Source organism: Nyctereutes procyonoides, unplaced genomic scaffold, assembly GCF_905146905.1.
Source record: "Nyctereutes procyonoides isolate TBG_1078 unplaced genomic scaffold, NYPRO_anot_genome, whole genome shotgun sequence".
In the NCBI taxonomy this organism is placed as follows: Eukaryota; Metazoa; Chordata; class Mammalia; order Carnivora; family Canidae; genus Nyctereutes; species Nyctereutes procyonoides.
Genome location: NW_026575048.1, coordinates 35,041,322 through 35,057,640, shown reverse-complemented (window position 1 = coordinate 35,057,640; position 16,319 = coordinate 35,041,322). Strand labels below are relative to the sequence as shown.

Genomic DNA, 16,319 nt, shown 5'->3' with positions numbered 1-16,319 from the left:
AAACTCTTCAGGGCACTATAATGATCACTCACCACTATGGTTACCATGATGCAGATGTTTTTCGTATCCTTCCAGAAAACCATCTGGGGAGTGACTTTTGCAAAATGTACAAGTCTCCCAAAGAACGCAGTCAGACAGAGCACTTCTGCTATTGAGGTAGCCTGCATGCAGAAAACGGAGAAGAAACACAGCCCCCAGCCATGGGGAGTTTCAGCTTTAGCTCTCTTGTAACTGCCCCACACCCCAGCCACCTTGATGCCACCCTCTGAGAATCAGCCGTGTCCCTTAATCCCACTGACGGTTGCAGTCAAATTCTTTGCTGGTTGGGATGGTTTCTTACTCTTAAAAGGAAACCTGCCCTTGAGCCATGAATCCCATGACCCAACAGGCAGGGCTTCCTGGGAGGGGCTTAATCAGTAGGCAAGGGACTCAGAAGGCATTTCCCCAGAAAAAGGAGGCCAGGGACGATAGAAACAGCCATGTTCTGTGCTCTCCAATCCCCATGCTCATATTTAGAGTAGGCATCTAGACATTCAGCTTTTCTAATACTAGAGTACTCCCCAAAGATGGGATTTGAAATATGGGTCGTTCTTAGCCATCTCTGCCACTGCTGCCCTCTGCCTGTGTGTGGTTGGTTAGAGCAAACAACAGAGGCCATTGAGCCCCAGTGTCAAGTCCTCACTGTCTCCTCCATAGGTTACGGGACACCAGCTCCAAAATCCCTACAGCCAGCCAGATGGGCAGCCTGTAACCGCAGCCCATGTTGTCTTGTGATTGCCTTGAGGCAGTAAGTCCTCCCTAGCCAGGGCAATTATCTCCATCACGGGGAGAGGAGGGTGGCACAGCAGGAAGAGATAGGGAAAGGGCAATCTGGCAGAGACTGGGAAGACAGAAAGGTCTGGGGTGAGGGCTGGAGGAATGGATTCCCTAAGGGACAAGAAGAAAGGGGCAGACTCTGGGCCAGTACAGCTCCACTTTGTCCAACTCTGTGTTTGATAGTCACTGGGCTACAAGTTTTCTATTCAGAGATTCCATCAATTGTGGCATCTTAATCATATGGAAGTGGGTTACACCATCACTTTGGTGGCCCTGCATGAACCATGCTTCCAGTTTTCAGCCCTCTGAGTGAGGGTCCTCCCGTGGTGACTCAGGACTCCAGTATCTGAGAGGCTTTAGCCAACAAGAACATCAGTAAGTGTGATGCAGACCCAGTCAGTCCTTCCCTAGCAAGGCCCGCTCTGGACTCAATGAGCCTTCCCTGGGGTTGTCTTCTCAGCCCCTTGCCTCTCTTGCCGAGGCCTCACCCTTCTGTTTGTTAGTGGTTACGCACAGCTTTGGGCTGCCTGAGCTCAGAGTGCTTGTAGACCACGATGCTCCTTCTTGGATTCCCCCCTACCCACCCCCCACCCCCACCGCCAAGAGAAGCCTAAGCCACATGCAGCAGCTGTGCAAAAGAGAGCAGGTCACTCTGGGCCACCACTCTACCCAGGCAAGCTCCCAGCTGATGGCCAGCAGCACCTGTCAGCTGCCTGCAATCAACAGAGCTTCCAGTTATCCACCACCCCAGCTAATAATACACGAACAGAAAACCTGCCCACTTAGGCCCAGTTACCCACAGAATCATGGGAGGCAATAAAAGTCTGCTCTTTAGGGCTAGATGTCAATGAACTTTATCTGTTAAAGGACCAGACAGTAAATATTCTGGGCTTTACAAGTCCTTCTGTCTCTGTTATAACTACTCTCAGAGGCAGGACAGCACCAAGTCGGGAATTAACATGAGTAGATCATCAATTTATCGCTTAGACTGATTTAGAATAGTTGGTTAATTTGATGTATTACTCAAAATCATATGTGATCAGCTACTAACCACCAATAAATACTCTAGTGATTTAGGACTATGGAAAAAGCTGGAAATGTGACAAGCACAAGAAGTTGCATATTCCACCATATCATGACATTATCTACTTGCCACTTAATAGATATGTTTTGAAAATATAATTTGTCTGGGGCCCCTGGGTAGTTCAGTCGGTTAAGTGTTTGCCTTCAGCTCAGGTCATGATCCCAGAGTCCTGGGATCGAGCCCCATGCTGGGCTCCCCGCTCAGCAGGGAGTCTGCTTCTCCTTCTCCCTCTGCCTGCTGCTCCACCTCCCCCTTTTTTAAAAATTTAAATAAAAATTTTAAAAAATAGAAAATATCATATGTCTATCCAATTTAACTTCTACTCCTTTGAAAATGCCCTATGACTGAAGCATCAGCTCAATGGGTAGGGAGAATTATTCCAGTCCCCAGCAATAAAAATAAAACCATGTTCATATTTATTGGAATCGGGGCGGGAAGGGGGGATGAAGAGGAATGGGACCCAGCTCAGCAATGGCAAAGTCTGGGTAGCCATTTTGCTCTTAATGCTTACCAAGAAAGGCAGTGGAAACAGCGCAGGTTCTTCAAACAGAGCGAGAGAAAGGTCTACACAAATAAAGAAGTAGATGGCTACTTGCATTGTCCAGTGGTTATAAAAATAGTAAAGTCTGAAGACGAAAAGAATAAAGATGTTTATAATCAAGGAGCAGGAATTGAACAGCATTCAAACTTCCCACGAAGACTTGGTAGATAAAATACAAACTATGGCTCTGGCCACATTTCCTTTAAATTCTAGGGAGCAAGGGACAGTGCTGCATTGAGCACACATTACAAAACACTAACAGAAAAAAAATCAACATATTATCATCTCTCATAGCACAGTCTCTTAACAGTCTCGAGCTAGGATTAGTACCTTCCTTATGGTGACTGTGACAATAATAAGAGAATACTTTTAGAGGACTTTGAACAGTGACCAGTACAGAGCAAACCCTCAGTTAAAGTGACCTATCATTATGCGGCATGGTAGCCTAACCAATTTTAAAATGTGCATCATCCCATCTCAACATGATAGACTCAGAGAGATCTCGAAGTCACACAGTTCTCTTCCTGGGGGTGGGGGACAGTCCCCCCAAACTGCTCGAAGCTTCCAGGAATGAAGTGTTCATTGCTTTTGGAGGCACTGGAGCTGAGCCCTGATGATAAGAAATGTTTTATTTTGAGCCAAATCTTTGCTCTTAGTTCAACCTTTAGGGGTGAGAGAGAAAAGGTGCAATTCTTATGAAAAGAACAAATGTATGGATTACGTCCCAAGGGAACAGAAAAAAAAAAAAGAATAAATCTTTTCATTTAGATGGCTCTAAGAGGACAAACCATGTCTAAGAGGAAAAGATGGTAGGTGTTTTACTTTGGATGTCCTATCTCCTGTTCTGGATGTTCTCATTTACTCATTTATCTGTCTTTAATGTATTTATTGAATGCTTTTCTGTGTGTGAGGCATCATGCTCTTATAACTTAAAAAAACAAACTTGAAATTTTAGGATTCTATCCAAATCTATGTGCCTTACCCTAGAGACCTCTCAAAATGTTTGTGTATACAACGTCTTCTGTCTTCTGTTTGGGTTTCACTTCAAGTAGTAAAGGACAGTTTGCTCTATGTGACAGTTTAACACTTTAATTACCTGATGGCCCGAGGAGATGTTTCAAATGGAACATTTCTGTTGTACTGGGCATCAGAAACATAAGCAGCTGCTAAGAGAAGGTCCTCGTCCTCCGTGGGAGAAAGTAAGGAGAGAATATTAGTCAGAATAGGAAAGGACACTTCTCTTTTTCATACGTAAGTACAAAAAGAAACTCGACCCCCATCTCCCTCCCATCCCACTCTTGCCAGAGGTAATCAAGCACTGGAACCCTGCAGTGAGGCTGGACACAGGCATGCTTAACATTCTTGAATTCAAAAATAGGCTCTCAGAGGAGGAAGAAATGAAAACAAGAAAGCACCAAATAGTATACATGTGCTTAAGTGGTATATTCATACAAACATATATAGAGCTACACACACCCATATATAGAAACACTAAGTTATATTTAGGGTACTTGATGGGTGATTAGAGTTGTTTTTGTTTGTTTGTTTGTTTGTTTTTTATTCATAGAGACACAGAGAGAGAGAGGCAAAGACACAGGCAGAGGGAGAAGCAGGCTTCATGCAGGGAGCCTGACATGGGACTCCATCCCGGGTCTCCAGGATCACACCCCGGGCTGCAGGCGGCACTAAACCACTGAGCCACCAGGGCTGCCTGATTAGACTGTTTTTCAAGGGTAATTTTGACACATGCATTATTGCCTTGCTTGATGAGTTTTGAAGCTAACTTCTTCTTAAGGTACGACCCCACTCTATACATACACATAATTTAAAAATAATAAAATTTTCTTCGTATGATACAATATATTCTGGACATTTTTTTTTCATGACAGCACATATAGACCTACCCCATTCTTTTTTAACAAATGCTTGTTCCTTTGTAGCAGTGGCTCCCTTTTTTTTCTATTTTGAACACAATTACATTGAATATTTAAAAATACATATTACACACATGCATATCTTTATGCCATATGAATGTTTTTGTGGGATTGAGTTGAACTTGTGAATGAAAGGTATTTGCATTTTTTATTTTGATAGATACTACCAAATTGTTCCCCCCAAAGTTACAGCTTTGATATAACTCTAAATGGTACATGAGCATCATGTTTTCTTGCTTCTCACCAACATTCATAGAGTTGAAAATGATTTATAATCAATCAGCCAAAGGAGCATCTTGAGATCTGACTTTACATCTCCTCATGACCAGTACAGTTGAGCCCCATTTGTGATGACTCACACTTCTGATTCTGTATAAATAAGATTTAAAAAACCACACACACACGCAGACTAGCTATTTAGACCATCCTATGTACTTCAGGAGAGAAACAATCTGATTATCTATTCAATTACCGGAGTTACCTCCTCAAAACATAGACCATATTCCTGTCTGAGTTGGAATCGAAATCCATCGCTGCTCAAGCAAGTCAATTTTGCAAACACATCTAGTATTCAGACAGGTCAAAGGATTTGAAACTTTATACAAATATATAAAAATACATATTTGTAGGGGCACCTGGGTGGCTCAGTGGTTGAGCATCGACCTTTGGCTCAGGTCATGATCCCAGGGTCTGGGGATCAAGTTCCGCATTGGGTTCCCCACAGAGAGCCTGCTTCTCCCTCTGTCTATGTCTAAGCCTCTTTCTCTCTGTGTCTCCCATAAATAAATAAATAAAATCATTTTTAAAATTTAAAATAAAAAATACATACTTGTAGACACAGTAGAACTGCATTTCCTAAATTTATTTCATATTGCAACACTTTAAAAAAAAGTAAATTATATTGCATTAAAAATCACAAACATCAGTTAATTACTAAGATATGTCTTTTAACAGATCTTTCACTAAAGATATATGTTTACATGGCAAATAAGCACATGAAAAGATGCTCAATATCATTAGTCATTAGGGAAATACATATTTAAACCACAATGAGATACCACTTCATATTGAGTACAATGACTAAAACTAAAGACTGACCACACCAAGTGTTGCCAAGGTTGTGAAGCAACTAGAACTCGCACACATTGTTGGTAGGATTGGACAATGGTGCATTTACTTTGGAAAACAGTTTGGTGGCTTCTTGGCCTTTCCAGTTCCCAAGTATTTACCAAAGAGAGAGAAAGAAAGCATAGATCTATACGAAGACTTTACATTCAATCCAAAAATGTGGCTTATGTTAGAACATCATTCCAAAGACGTAAACAAATGTTCATAGCAGCTTAGTAGTCAAAAACCAGAAGCAAATGTCCACAAAGAGGTGTATGGATAAACAAATGTGGTGTATGTGTACTATGAAAGTTTACTCAGCAATAAAAGGGAATGAATTACTGATAAACACAACCAAATGGATGAATCTCAAAATAATTTTGCTGAGTGAAAGAAGCTAACTCCTGTCCCCCACCAAAAGTACCTACTATATATGAGTATATAAAACCCTAGTATATGAAAAAAAAAAAAAACAAAAAAACCCTAGTATATGCAAACTAATCTATAGTGGCAGAAACCAGATAAGTTGCCTGGGGACAGGGAGAAAGGGATGGGAAAAGGGATGGGCTGGAAACAGCCATGAGGAAATTTGTAGGTGTGACAGATATGTCCATTACCTTGAGTGTGGTATTAATATCACAAGTTTACTCATATACCAAGACTCATCAAACTGCACACTTTAAATAAGTGTAGTTTATATCAATTATAGTTCAATAAAACTGTTAAAAATTGGCCAAAAAAGAAAGATAAACATTTTGATTAAAAATAGATGTGGAGCAACAATCTCAAAGATGAATTAACTGTTATAAGAATGAACCCATCACCTCTTGAGTTATATGCCATCTCAGAGCTGGTATAACAATCCTTAAAGGCAGATTATTAAAAACTAAGAAGCACTAGGGCACCTGGGTGACTCATTTGTTTAAGCATCTGACTCTTGAGTTTGGCTCAGGTCACGGTCTCAGGATCATGGGATGGAGCCCCTCATTGGGCTCCGCACTCAGTGCAGAGTCTGCTTGAGATTCCCCCTCTCCCTCTGCCCCTCCTCCTCGATTGTGCTCCAAATAAATAAATAAATAAATAAAATCTTTAAAAACTAAGAGGCACCATATAAATGTGCTAAACACTTGTCACACATTTTTCTTTTACATATCTAAAAAATATTTCAGTAGGCAATCTATTAATACCAAGTATTTTTCCATTGAACATCCCAAACACTGAGGAACACTAGAGCTCGCCAGGATATACTTAGAAATCTGTTTTAGGTAGAAAATGGCTAGTATCAACAAGAGCTTTTTTTTTTTTTTTAATGAACGCACACTAATTTTTAAAAAATGCTCACCAGCAATTCCTTGGCGAGCCATACCCTGGGGGTTAGGACATCACCTCAGACATCACCAGGCTCCCCATACTGAATGATATAAGCACCATGGCACCTCTTCCAACTCCCTACTTGCCATCTGAACTCATGCCTGTTATGTTCAAATATGCTGATATTTTCAACCACAGCAATACCTTTGCAATGTTTCCAAGCTTTCCCATTCTTAGCTATTCCATTTTTGACACCTGTCTCTTTTAAAATCTCATCTACTCTGTCTTCTGCTTCTACTTTCTTCCCTCTCTCCATCCTATTTGTTTGCAACTTCTAAGGTGCCTGCCCCTCTTTGCATGGGAAGAAGTTCTCTCAACAAGCAAACTTACTGTAATGAGCTTTCTCACTAGTACTAAGGCCATTTGGATCTCCCCATAAAACAAATCATTTTCATCCAACTCAAGAATGTGGCTTGTGTTAGACATGCTGTTTCAAAATTGCATACTTCAAGTTTCCAAGCGAACCACTGCCTGTGTCTTACCATGAAAACAAGCAAAGACTGAAAAGCAGTATTCCTCCAGATGTAGCTTATAGATGGCTCTGCACCTCAAAATAGTTGCCCTGGCCCTGAGGATGCACCAATGTCTGCCTGGGTAGCAGTTCTGAACTCCCACAGCACATACCACCACCTCCAAAGCTTTGTTCCAAAAGATCCCGTTGCCCAGACCAACTGCATCAGAACCTCAAGGAAGTGAGACCCAGGATGAATCTGTGAAGTTCCCAACATGCAGGTAAGATGGAAAATCACTGGTCTCAATATGTCCTTTTTGCTACTGCTTCTTGTATGATTTGTTTTTTGTTTTTTATTTTTTTAAAGATTTTATTTATTTATTCATGAGACACACACACACACACACACACACACACACACAGGCAGAGACATAGGCAGAGGAGGAAGCAGGCCCCATGCAGGGAGCCTGACGTGGGACTTGATCCCAGGTCTCCAGGGTCATGTCCTGGGCTGAAGGCAGCGCTAAACCCCTGAGCCACCTGGGCTCCCTTGTTTTTTGTTTTTTAAATATTTTATTTATTTATTCATCAGAGAGAGAGAGAGAGAGAGAGAGAGAAAGAGAGGCAGAGACACAGGCAGAGGGAGAAGCAGGCTCCATGCAGGGAGCCCAACATGGGACTTGATCCTGGGTCTCCAGGATCACGCTAAACTGCTGAGCCACCCAGGCTGCCCAGCTTCTTGTATGCTTTGTATTCTCATGGCACTAGGGCAATAACTGACTTCTCTGGATTTTCCTTCTCTCCTCTTCTAGCTGGGACATTTTCTTTCCTCTCCCCAAGATTGGAAAATGTATTTAAGATTTTTGGGTTTTTCTCCTCCAACCTGCTCAATCCTGGGAAACTTCATTCTGAGGAAAGGTGAATAACTTAGAATTCCGTAAGCACAGCAGGGGAGGGAATGATCATTTCGAGAAGCCTTAGTAGTGAGCTAGGAACTTCCCCAAAGTCCCCAGTGTAGGAACAAACAATGGGAAGCTCCAGACACCTTTAAGTCAGACAAGAACCTTGACAAAGTTGTGGATAGAAGGGCTTTGAAAAAAAGCCAGTGTGTTTTGTTTCGATATATAAGAAAATTAACCTAACTAACCATAAGCTAAGGTAAAAAGAAGTTACCATAAATGTTAAGGAATATTCTCTCCCATCTCAGTTTTTCCCTCTACCAGTATATCTTCAGTCTGTGTCATCCTGCCTCCCTTCCTTCCCCCCACTGGTTATGGGCACACTGATGCCTGGAATGGAGCTGATCCCTGCTTTCCCACGCAACCTCCATTCAAAAGCTTCTAGTGAATTCTCTTTGCCAGGAGTGCCTGAAGAATCAAATGTAAAACTCCTGGCTTGGCATTGAGGGATTCCACGATCTCCCCTCTCTCCAACTTTGTCTCCCTTATTTCCCTCTGTAGCCTCTTCTCCAGCCAAAACTAGGGCATGCATTGTCCACTGTCCCATCGCTAACCCCACTTCCATGCCTGATCTCTTGCTCACCTAAAACCTGGAGTACCCTTTCTAGAACTTTCCTTCATTGGGGGCCCACATCAAATCTCACTTCCTCCGTGAAGACTGGCAATACCAGCAGCTTCCAAATCCAAAAGGAAAGACTGCCAAAAGAAGCTGGAGTTATAAAGTATACTGTGGGCATTTCACATAAAAAAAAAAAAAAAAGCTAGCTGCTAAGGGTAAGCTGGGGCATAGCAGCCATGGTGAGACAGTGAGAGAACAGGTGGCAGTTAACTGTTAGTATGAACACCTCATGTCCCTCTGTGCAGAGAGACCAACAACCTGCAGGCCAAGGGCAGCCTAAAGATATGTTTTGTTTGGCCCTGAGAGTGCTTTATGGATGCTGGCTACTAATACAAATTTTTTAAAAAACTGGAGCTTACACAAAAATGTGAAACTTCTGGTTTCTCTTTGAAAGGTCATAACATCTGGTAATGCTGAGTCCTGTTTCAATATGCTTTTGCTACCCACCCTGATATTCAGGTCACCTGAATAAACAATCATTATTTTTTTCAAATTCTGTGGGTCAGCCAAGCAGTCCTTCTGGTCTAGGCCAACGTAACTGATCTGTGTGGTCATCTGGAGGAGATGGCCTGGGACAGCAGCACTCACATGTCTTGGCCATGTGTACCATGCGGGCTAGCCAGGGGTCTTCCAGATGCTGGTGGTCAAAAGGTTCCAAGAAGCATCAGGAGAGTAAGGACCAATGCTCGAGTATTTTTCATGTCTCTGCTTGTGTCACATTGGCTAACGTCCCACTGGCCAAAGCAAGTCTCATGGTCGGGGGTCTCAAGGGCTAGAGAAATTGACTCCATCTCCTGATGTAAAGAATTGCAAATGAGGTTGTAGCCAGGATGGGAAGAGTCTGTGGCCATTTTTGCAATCTGTGATAGCCCCTGTAGCTATAACCAACTGGAGGTGGATAACCAAGGTCTTCTTCAGGCAAAAGACATGCCCTCTATGTCACCACAAGCCCCACTTTCCTCTCCAGCTGAATCATTCTCACCTAGGCCACTGGTTTTATGCCCCTCCCTGGCCCCTGTGGGCACTTCAGCTTATGACCACCTGATTTTTAAAATTTATTTATTAATTAGAGACAGAGAGAGGCAAAGACATAGGCAGAAGGAGAAGCAGGCTGCCCGCCAGGAGCCCAAATCAGGACTCCATCCCAGAACCTTGGAATCACGACCTGAGCCAAAGGCAGATAGATGCTCAGCCACTGAGGTGTCCCTGACTACCGGATTTAACCAATACTCTCCCAAGCCTTCCTGGTTACTCCATTTTCCTCTTGCAAAAAACTTCTCTGCAAATCACTATAAGGGAACACTAGGAGACCAAAAGCCCTGAAGACAGGTAATCTAAGACTTGAATGAAAAGTTTTAAGAATAAGAACATTCAAAGAGAAGCACAGAAATATCAAGAGGTAATCACATATAGATCACAAAGTAACAGCATACAGGACATGGGCTCTCAGCCTCTGCTGCACTTTCAATACTTGGTAGCTTTAAAGTTACTGTTACCCAGGCCACACTCAGACCAATTAAATCAGAATCTCTGGGGTAGGGCCCAAACCCAGATACATTTCTCAAAACTCTCCAGGGAATTCTAAAGAACAGTAAGGCTGAGAATCACTAGCATTGGGTTATTTCAATTTCAAAGCCGAAAGTGTTGGTCAAAGGAGTGGATTGCCATCTTAGAATCTTCCCAAAGAAACACCAGGCAGAAAAAGGTTCTAAAAAACTGCTTGAAAGGAGAGGGTGGATATGCATTTCAGATGACTAGGTAGTTTTTTATTAAGCGACCCAAACAAACCATGTCATGGTAGCTACCAAGTGTCTCAGGTCAGAGCCTTGCTTGGCTCAATGACTCAGTCATCACAGTTATCTCAGAAAATGGGGGATTCTGCTAGAATTACCAGTTGGTACCAGGCTCCTCACTTTTTATGCCTGTCCCCCAGGGAGCAGTCTTTGAAAGATGTTGAGACATAAGTATGTGATTCCTGCATGTGCGCATTAAGCCAAAAGCCTCACCCAGGACTTAATCAAGAACTCTGGGCTATTTTCAACCCTTCTTGCATTTTTTGAGGTCTCAAGTTATTATTAGTTTCTTACATTCTTCTCTTATTTAGACAAAGAAACATTACACAGAAGGAGGACAGTGACAATCTCAATCTAAAAAGATGTTCTTGTCACAGAACACTCTGGTGATCACAGGTCCGTGGCTGTGCAGTACGAAGAGAGCACAGCCTGGGTTGGGTCAGAGCTAGAGACCAAGAATCCTTCCCCTCCTCTCTCTCCATGACCTGCTTTCCTCTCCCCTAAGGAGACATAGTAGAATTCGCCTGTTGGAAGTGGCCAGGCCTCTTTGAGAGACCAGCAGACCAAAGAGGGAGGCCAATGCACCGGGCAGGGCTTTTCAACCCTACACAAGGAGCCAGCAGGCTACAGGGAGCCCTCCGAGAAGAGGCAGGAGCGATACCTGAAAGGCCAGAGCTGAAGAAGCCAGCTCAAGAAGGAGAGGAAGAGGGGAGTAAGGCACCCTTCACCTCCCACACGCTTGCACAACCCGAAGGAAATGAGGCACACATGAACGTTCCCAGCCGCCTGAAGCCTGGCTGTCATTACACTGTGTGCCAGGCACTGTGCCCTGGGCCTGACAGGTCCTCAGACTCCTCTAAGGGGATGTGACTTATCATCTCCACCTTACAGCTGGGCACACCAGAGGCTCCACCAGGTAATGGGCCCCCTCATCCTGTAATTCACAGTTAGGATTTTTCTGGATCAGAGCTGGGGCTCCAACGACTGGAGTTCTGGCTCCCTCTGCACTCTTGAGTTTTCTTATTCAGCGAGAGGAAACAGCCCAGGAACGGTTTGCTGGGAAGCTCCACGTCTTCCAAAGTGCAGAGCTGAGCCCAGCGGCTTCGTCCCGCGGGGATCAGAAGAGCCGGGGCTGCATCAGCAACTCCCAGCCCCACATCCTGCAGCCTTCTTCCCGGGCGTTTCCTGCAAGGGGGCCCTCGGATGTTTTTCTGCCGCCATGGAGCGCAGTGCGGCGAGCACGGGCCACCCGCACCCGGGGAGCGCAGGGGCGCGCGCTGTCTTGGCACCGGAGCCCCGGCGCGGGCTTGGGGCGCGGGTTCAGCTCGGCCGCCGCCCGGGGGAGGCGGCGCGGACCCGAAGCCGCCCCACGGACTCCGGCGCGCAGGGCTGCGGCCCGGGCATCCGGGGCATCCCGGGGCATCCCGGGGCGCGGATGCCGAGAGCTCCCAACGCCTGCGCGCTTCCCAGCGGAGCGGCCCGGCGCCAGGGCTCCCGCGGCCCCGAGGACGAACTCGGCCGGGGCGGGCGGTCTCGTGCCTGCGCCCTGCGCCCCCGCAGCCCGCGCGGACCTAGCGCGGGGTCCGGGGCTGGAGACCCGCGGTCGGCGCGCGCCGCCAGCGCTCGGGGCTCCCCGCGAGCCCGGCGGCTTCGCCCGCTTACCTCCCGGGCGGGCGGCTCCTCGGGGCGCCGCGGGCGCAGGCGGCGCACCCCCGCGGCTCGGCCGGCCCCGGGCATCTGGGCGGCGGCGCGGGGGCCCGGGATGCGCGAGCGTCGGGGCCGCGGCGGACTCTGTCCTCGGCCGGGAGGCCCGCGCTGGGCGCTGCGCTCGGCCCTTCACGTGACCACGGCGGGGCCGGCCGCGGGGCCCGAGGGGGGAGGACCGGCGGCGGCGGGCGCGGCGGGCGCGGCGGGCTCGGAGCTCCGGGGCCGGGGGCGGGGGGGCGGAGCGGCGGCGGGGGCGGGGCGGGGGCGGGGGCGGGCCGCCGACGGGTTGGGAGGCCACCCCGGCTTAAAGCCCCGGCCGTGGAAGCACCAATGAAATAGTCGTTTTAGAATTAAATGGGTTAATACATATAGATTCAGTGGCTGGCCGTGGCGAGGCCCCGGTGAATTCCCCTCCCCGTCCTAGCGGAGCCTCCTAAGGCAGATACCTTTGGAGAAGGGGCGCGGACCCTCCTCCCTTCCCCCATTGTCCCCATTTCCAGCTTGGCCTGGAACTCAGGGTTGCCAGAACTGATGAATTTTCCAGAGAAAGCAAAAATGTAGATTTTTCCTGAGACCGATTCTGATTTTTTAAAATGCTGATCATGCATTTATTATAACAGTGAGTATAAAATACTGGAGGCCAATTCTGAAATGAGCCTTGGCCAACAGGGTAGATGGCCAACAGGTCCCTGGCTCAATACCAACCAACTTCACTGACACTTTCCAGAGAGGGAGGAGGCCTGGCAGGGCTGGGACTGGCCCTGGTCACCCAGCAGGAAGCATGGTGGTTCATCAGGACTCTGTGCTAGGTATTGACGACTTCCAAGGTCCAACTCCAGAACTGTAGCAAGCAGAATCACTTCTACCCTCCACCAAAAGATTCCACTTCCTGATTCCTAGGACTGTGAATCTGTTTCTTTTACTCCTCAAGAGAGATTTTGAACATGTAATTTAGGTCACTCATCAGTTGATCTTAAAATACAGAGATTATGGGCAGGTTGGGTGGCTCAGCGGTTTAGCGTGCCTTCAGCCTAAGGCCTGATCCTGGAGACCCGGGATCGAGTCCCACATGGGGCTCCCTGCATGGAGCCTGCTTCTCCCTCTGCCTGTGTCTCTGCCTCTCTCTCTCCCTGTGTCTCTCATGAATAAATAAATAAAATCTTAAAAAAAAAAAACCACAGAGATTATCCTGGATTATCTAGGTTGGCCCAATGGAATCACATGAGCCCTTAAAAGCATCAGACAGAGAAAAGCAGAGGGGGAGGTGAGAGATTAAAAGTCCAGGAAGGGTTCAATGTGCCTGGCCAGGATGCTACTGCCTTTAAGATAGATGAGAACTGCAAGAAACTGAATTCAGCCAACAATCTGAATGAACCTGGAAGCAAATTCTCCCCCCATCAGCCTCCAGAAACACAGCCCTGCCCACACCTTTACATCAGGCACCTGAGACTCAGGGCATAGAGTCCAGCCATGCCTTGCTGGACATCTGACCTATAGACTATGAAATAATAAAAGGATGTTGTTTTAAACCTCTAAATTTGTGGCAATTTGCTACACAGCAATAGGAAATGAATACAGGACACCAGCCTGCCTTTCAACACCAGAGTTGAGTTCTAGCCAGGAGGCTGGCCTGCTATGAGAATACCATGTGGCCCCAGCTACTTCATGGGCATGTTAGGCACTGCATTTGCCGCCACCCACCTCCTCTGATTATTCCCACATAACTCTAATATAACCCCTACAAATCCTTCTCCACTTCTCCCAGTCAGTGGATTGCTTCCTCTCTGTCGTCCCATGCTCTTCATGAAAACCACCACATGGTGCCTTAGTTCTTCTATTTGCTATATGCTGTCCCACCTTACTAGGACATAAGTTGCCAGTGGAGGAAAAAGCAGGAAACTTTCATCTTTGAATCCCCATCTCCTGAGTAGACATATGGTAAGTAGGTGAAATGGCAAAGCAGAATTCATACCAGCTTGTAGCCAATGACCCATGTCTGCAGTATGTCTGAAATAATTCTTATAATGTTTATTGTGAAAATCACCTAAAACTCTGCATGCCCTTGAGAAAAGACAGTTATCCAATTTCTAGCCCATGTGGTGACTTATGGAATGGTTGTCTTATGGCAGGTCTTTTAAAATTGATTTTTTTTTTGTAAAGTGTAAATGTATTCATTCATTGTAAAGAGTTGAAACAATGAATCAAAGATAACCACTATTAGTCAGTTGTGGTGACATTCTTCTCTACATCTTTCTTTACCTGCACACACTTGAATGCAGTTCTATGCAAATGAGATTACTCCTACCCTGCAAACACTGCTGACCCCCTGACCTACTGTTCACACCTTGCCCACCCAAGAACCCAGACTCGGTCAGGCCTCCACTTCATCTCCCGCTAGGGAATGATCCTGCTTGGCTTAGGCCAATCTATACAGTTATGCCTCTGTAGTGGCTAGCCCTGGCTAAAAAGAAGTTAGGGCCCATAGGAAGAGGCTTCTTTCTCTTCCCTCCCCTTGTCCTATGAATGCAAAGGTAAAAAACATGTATTCCCAACAGCCACTGGCAAGCATCTTGCCACCAGTCTCAGCTGAAGATGATGCTGCAGACGGCACAGCAGAGAGATGCAAGCAGCCAGGTCTCTGATGGCCTCATGGAAAGACTACTTTTTGGAACCTTCCTCCCCTGAACCATCTGACCTTTAAACTTAGAATTATGTGAGCTATATTATACAGCCCAGGAGACAGAATGAAGTTGGTCTATATGGCTGATAGGAAAAAAAAAATCTACAAGATATTAAATGGGGGAGGAGGGATCTTTTGTATAAATTTTGTAAAGGTCGTGTTTACTTATATTTTCTGATAAACAAATAAAATATGTTCCTGGGAGGATACATAAGTAAATTGTCATCAGTGCTTTCCTTTGAGCACACAGCAGGGAGTAGGAGCTTGAAGGGAGAGATAAATTTTTCCCTCTTACACTTTCCTACAAGGTTTCATTTTTAACTATTTTACTTTCATATGTTTGTATATAGTAAAATCAACAGAGATGGAGGGATGGAGCTTAAATGGCAATTTTGTCTATTTAATGAAAGATTTTGTCTATTTTGTAATGGAAAAAAATTAAAAGTCTGGTAACCGTGCCTGAGAATGTCTGTTCCTGGCAGCATCTCTGCTGGTGGGGAGAATGTACATTTGCAGGGAAAGAATGAAACATATTTAGAAAGCACAGCTTTTAGACACCAGTTACCAAAAAGCGCACCCCATAACAGTACCTCTGGGATACTGTGTAAGTTTGCTAGGGTTGCCATAACAAAATACCACAGACTGGGGGGCTTACACCACAGAAATTTGCGTTCTCACAGTTCTTCAGACTAGAAGTCAAGATCAGGGTGTTGGAGGGTTGGTTTCATCTGAGGCCTCTCTCCTTGGCTTGTAGATGGCCACTTTCTCCCTGTGTCCCCACATGGTCTTTCTTCTGTGTGCTTCTGTATCTAGATTTCTGCTTCATCTAAAGACAGCAGTCTTATTGGATTAGGACCTTCACGCATGACCTCACATTAACTTCATTATCTTTGTAAAGATCCTACCTCCAATAGGGTCACATTCTGAAATGCTGGGGGGCTAGGACTTCAACATACGAATCTGGTCATGGGGAAGGGGCACAATGAAGCCTGTAACAGGTACTAATTCCCATATCCTCACTTTGGAACCAAGGAAACAAGCCCAGAAAGGATAATTGACCTGTCCCAGGTCACACAGCTTGGATGAGGTGGCACTGGGATCATAAACCCAGATGTACCAGCCCAAAGGCTCTGCTTTCCTCTGTATAGAAGTAGCTGCAGGGACACCTGGGTGGCTCGGTGGTTGAGCATCTGCATTCGGCTCAGGGCGTGATCTCGGATCTGGGGATCGAGTCCCATGTCGGGCTCCCTGCAAGGA

At 45.8% G+C, this 16,319-nt stretch overlaps 1 protein-coding gene across 1 annotated transcript in view; it reads right to left on the bottom strand.

The window, feature by feature from the left end:
• Positions 1-12,440, bottom strand: part of LOC129510713 (uncharacterized) — a 39,959-nt gene extending 27,519 nt beyond the window's left edge. Inside the window, exons 1-4 of the mRNA XM_055326910.1 lie at positions 12,338-12,440; positions 3,538-3,626; positions 2,412-2,526; positions 33-161 (exon numbers count right to left, since the gene is read on the bottom strand). Coding sequence (XP_055182885.1) covers positions 33-161; positions 2,412-2,526; positions 3,538-3,626; positions 12,338-12,412 — 408 coding nt within the window. The 5' untranslated portion in view covers positions 12,413-12,440. The remainder of the gene's footprint in view (positions 1-32; positions 162-2,411; positions 2,527-3,537; positions 3,627-12,337) is intronic.
• Between the last annotated feature and the right edge of the window lie 3,879 nt (positions 12,441-16,319).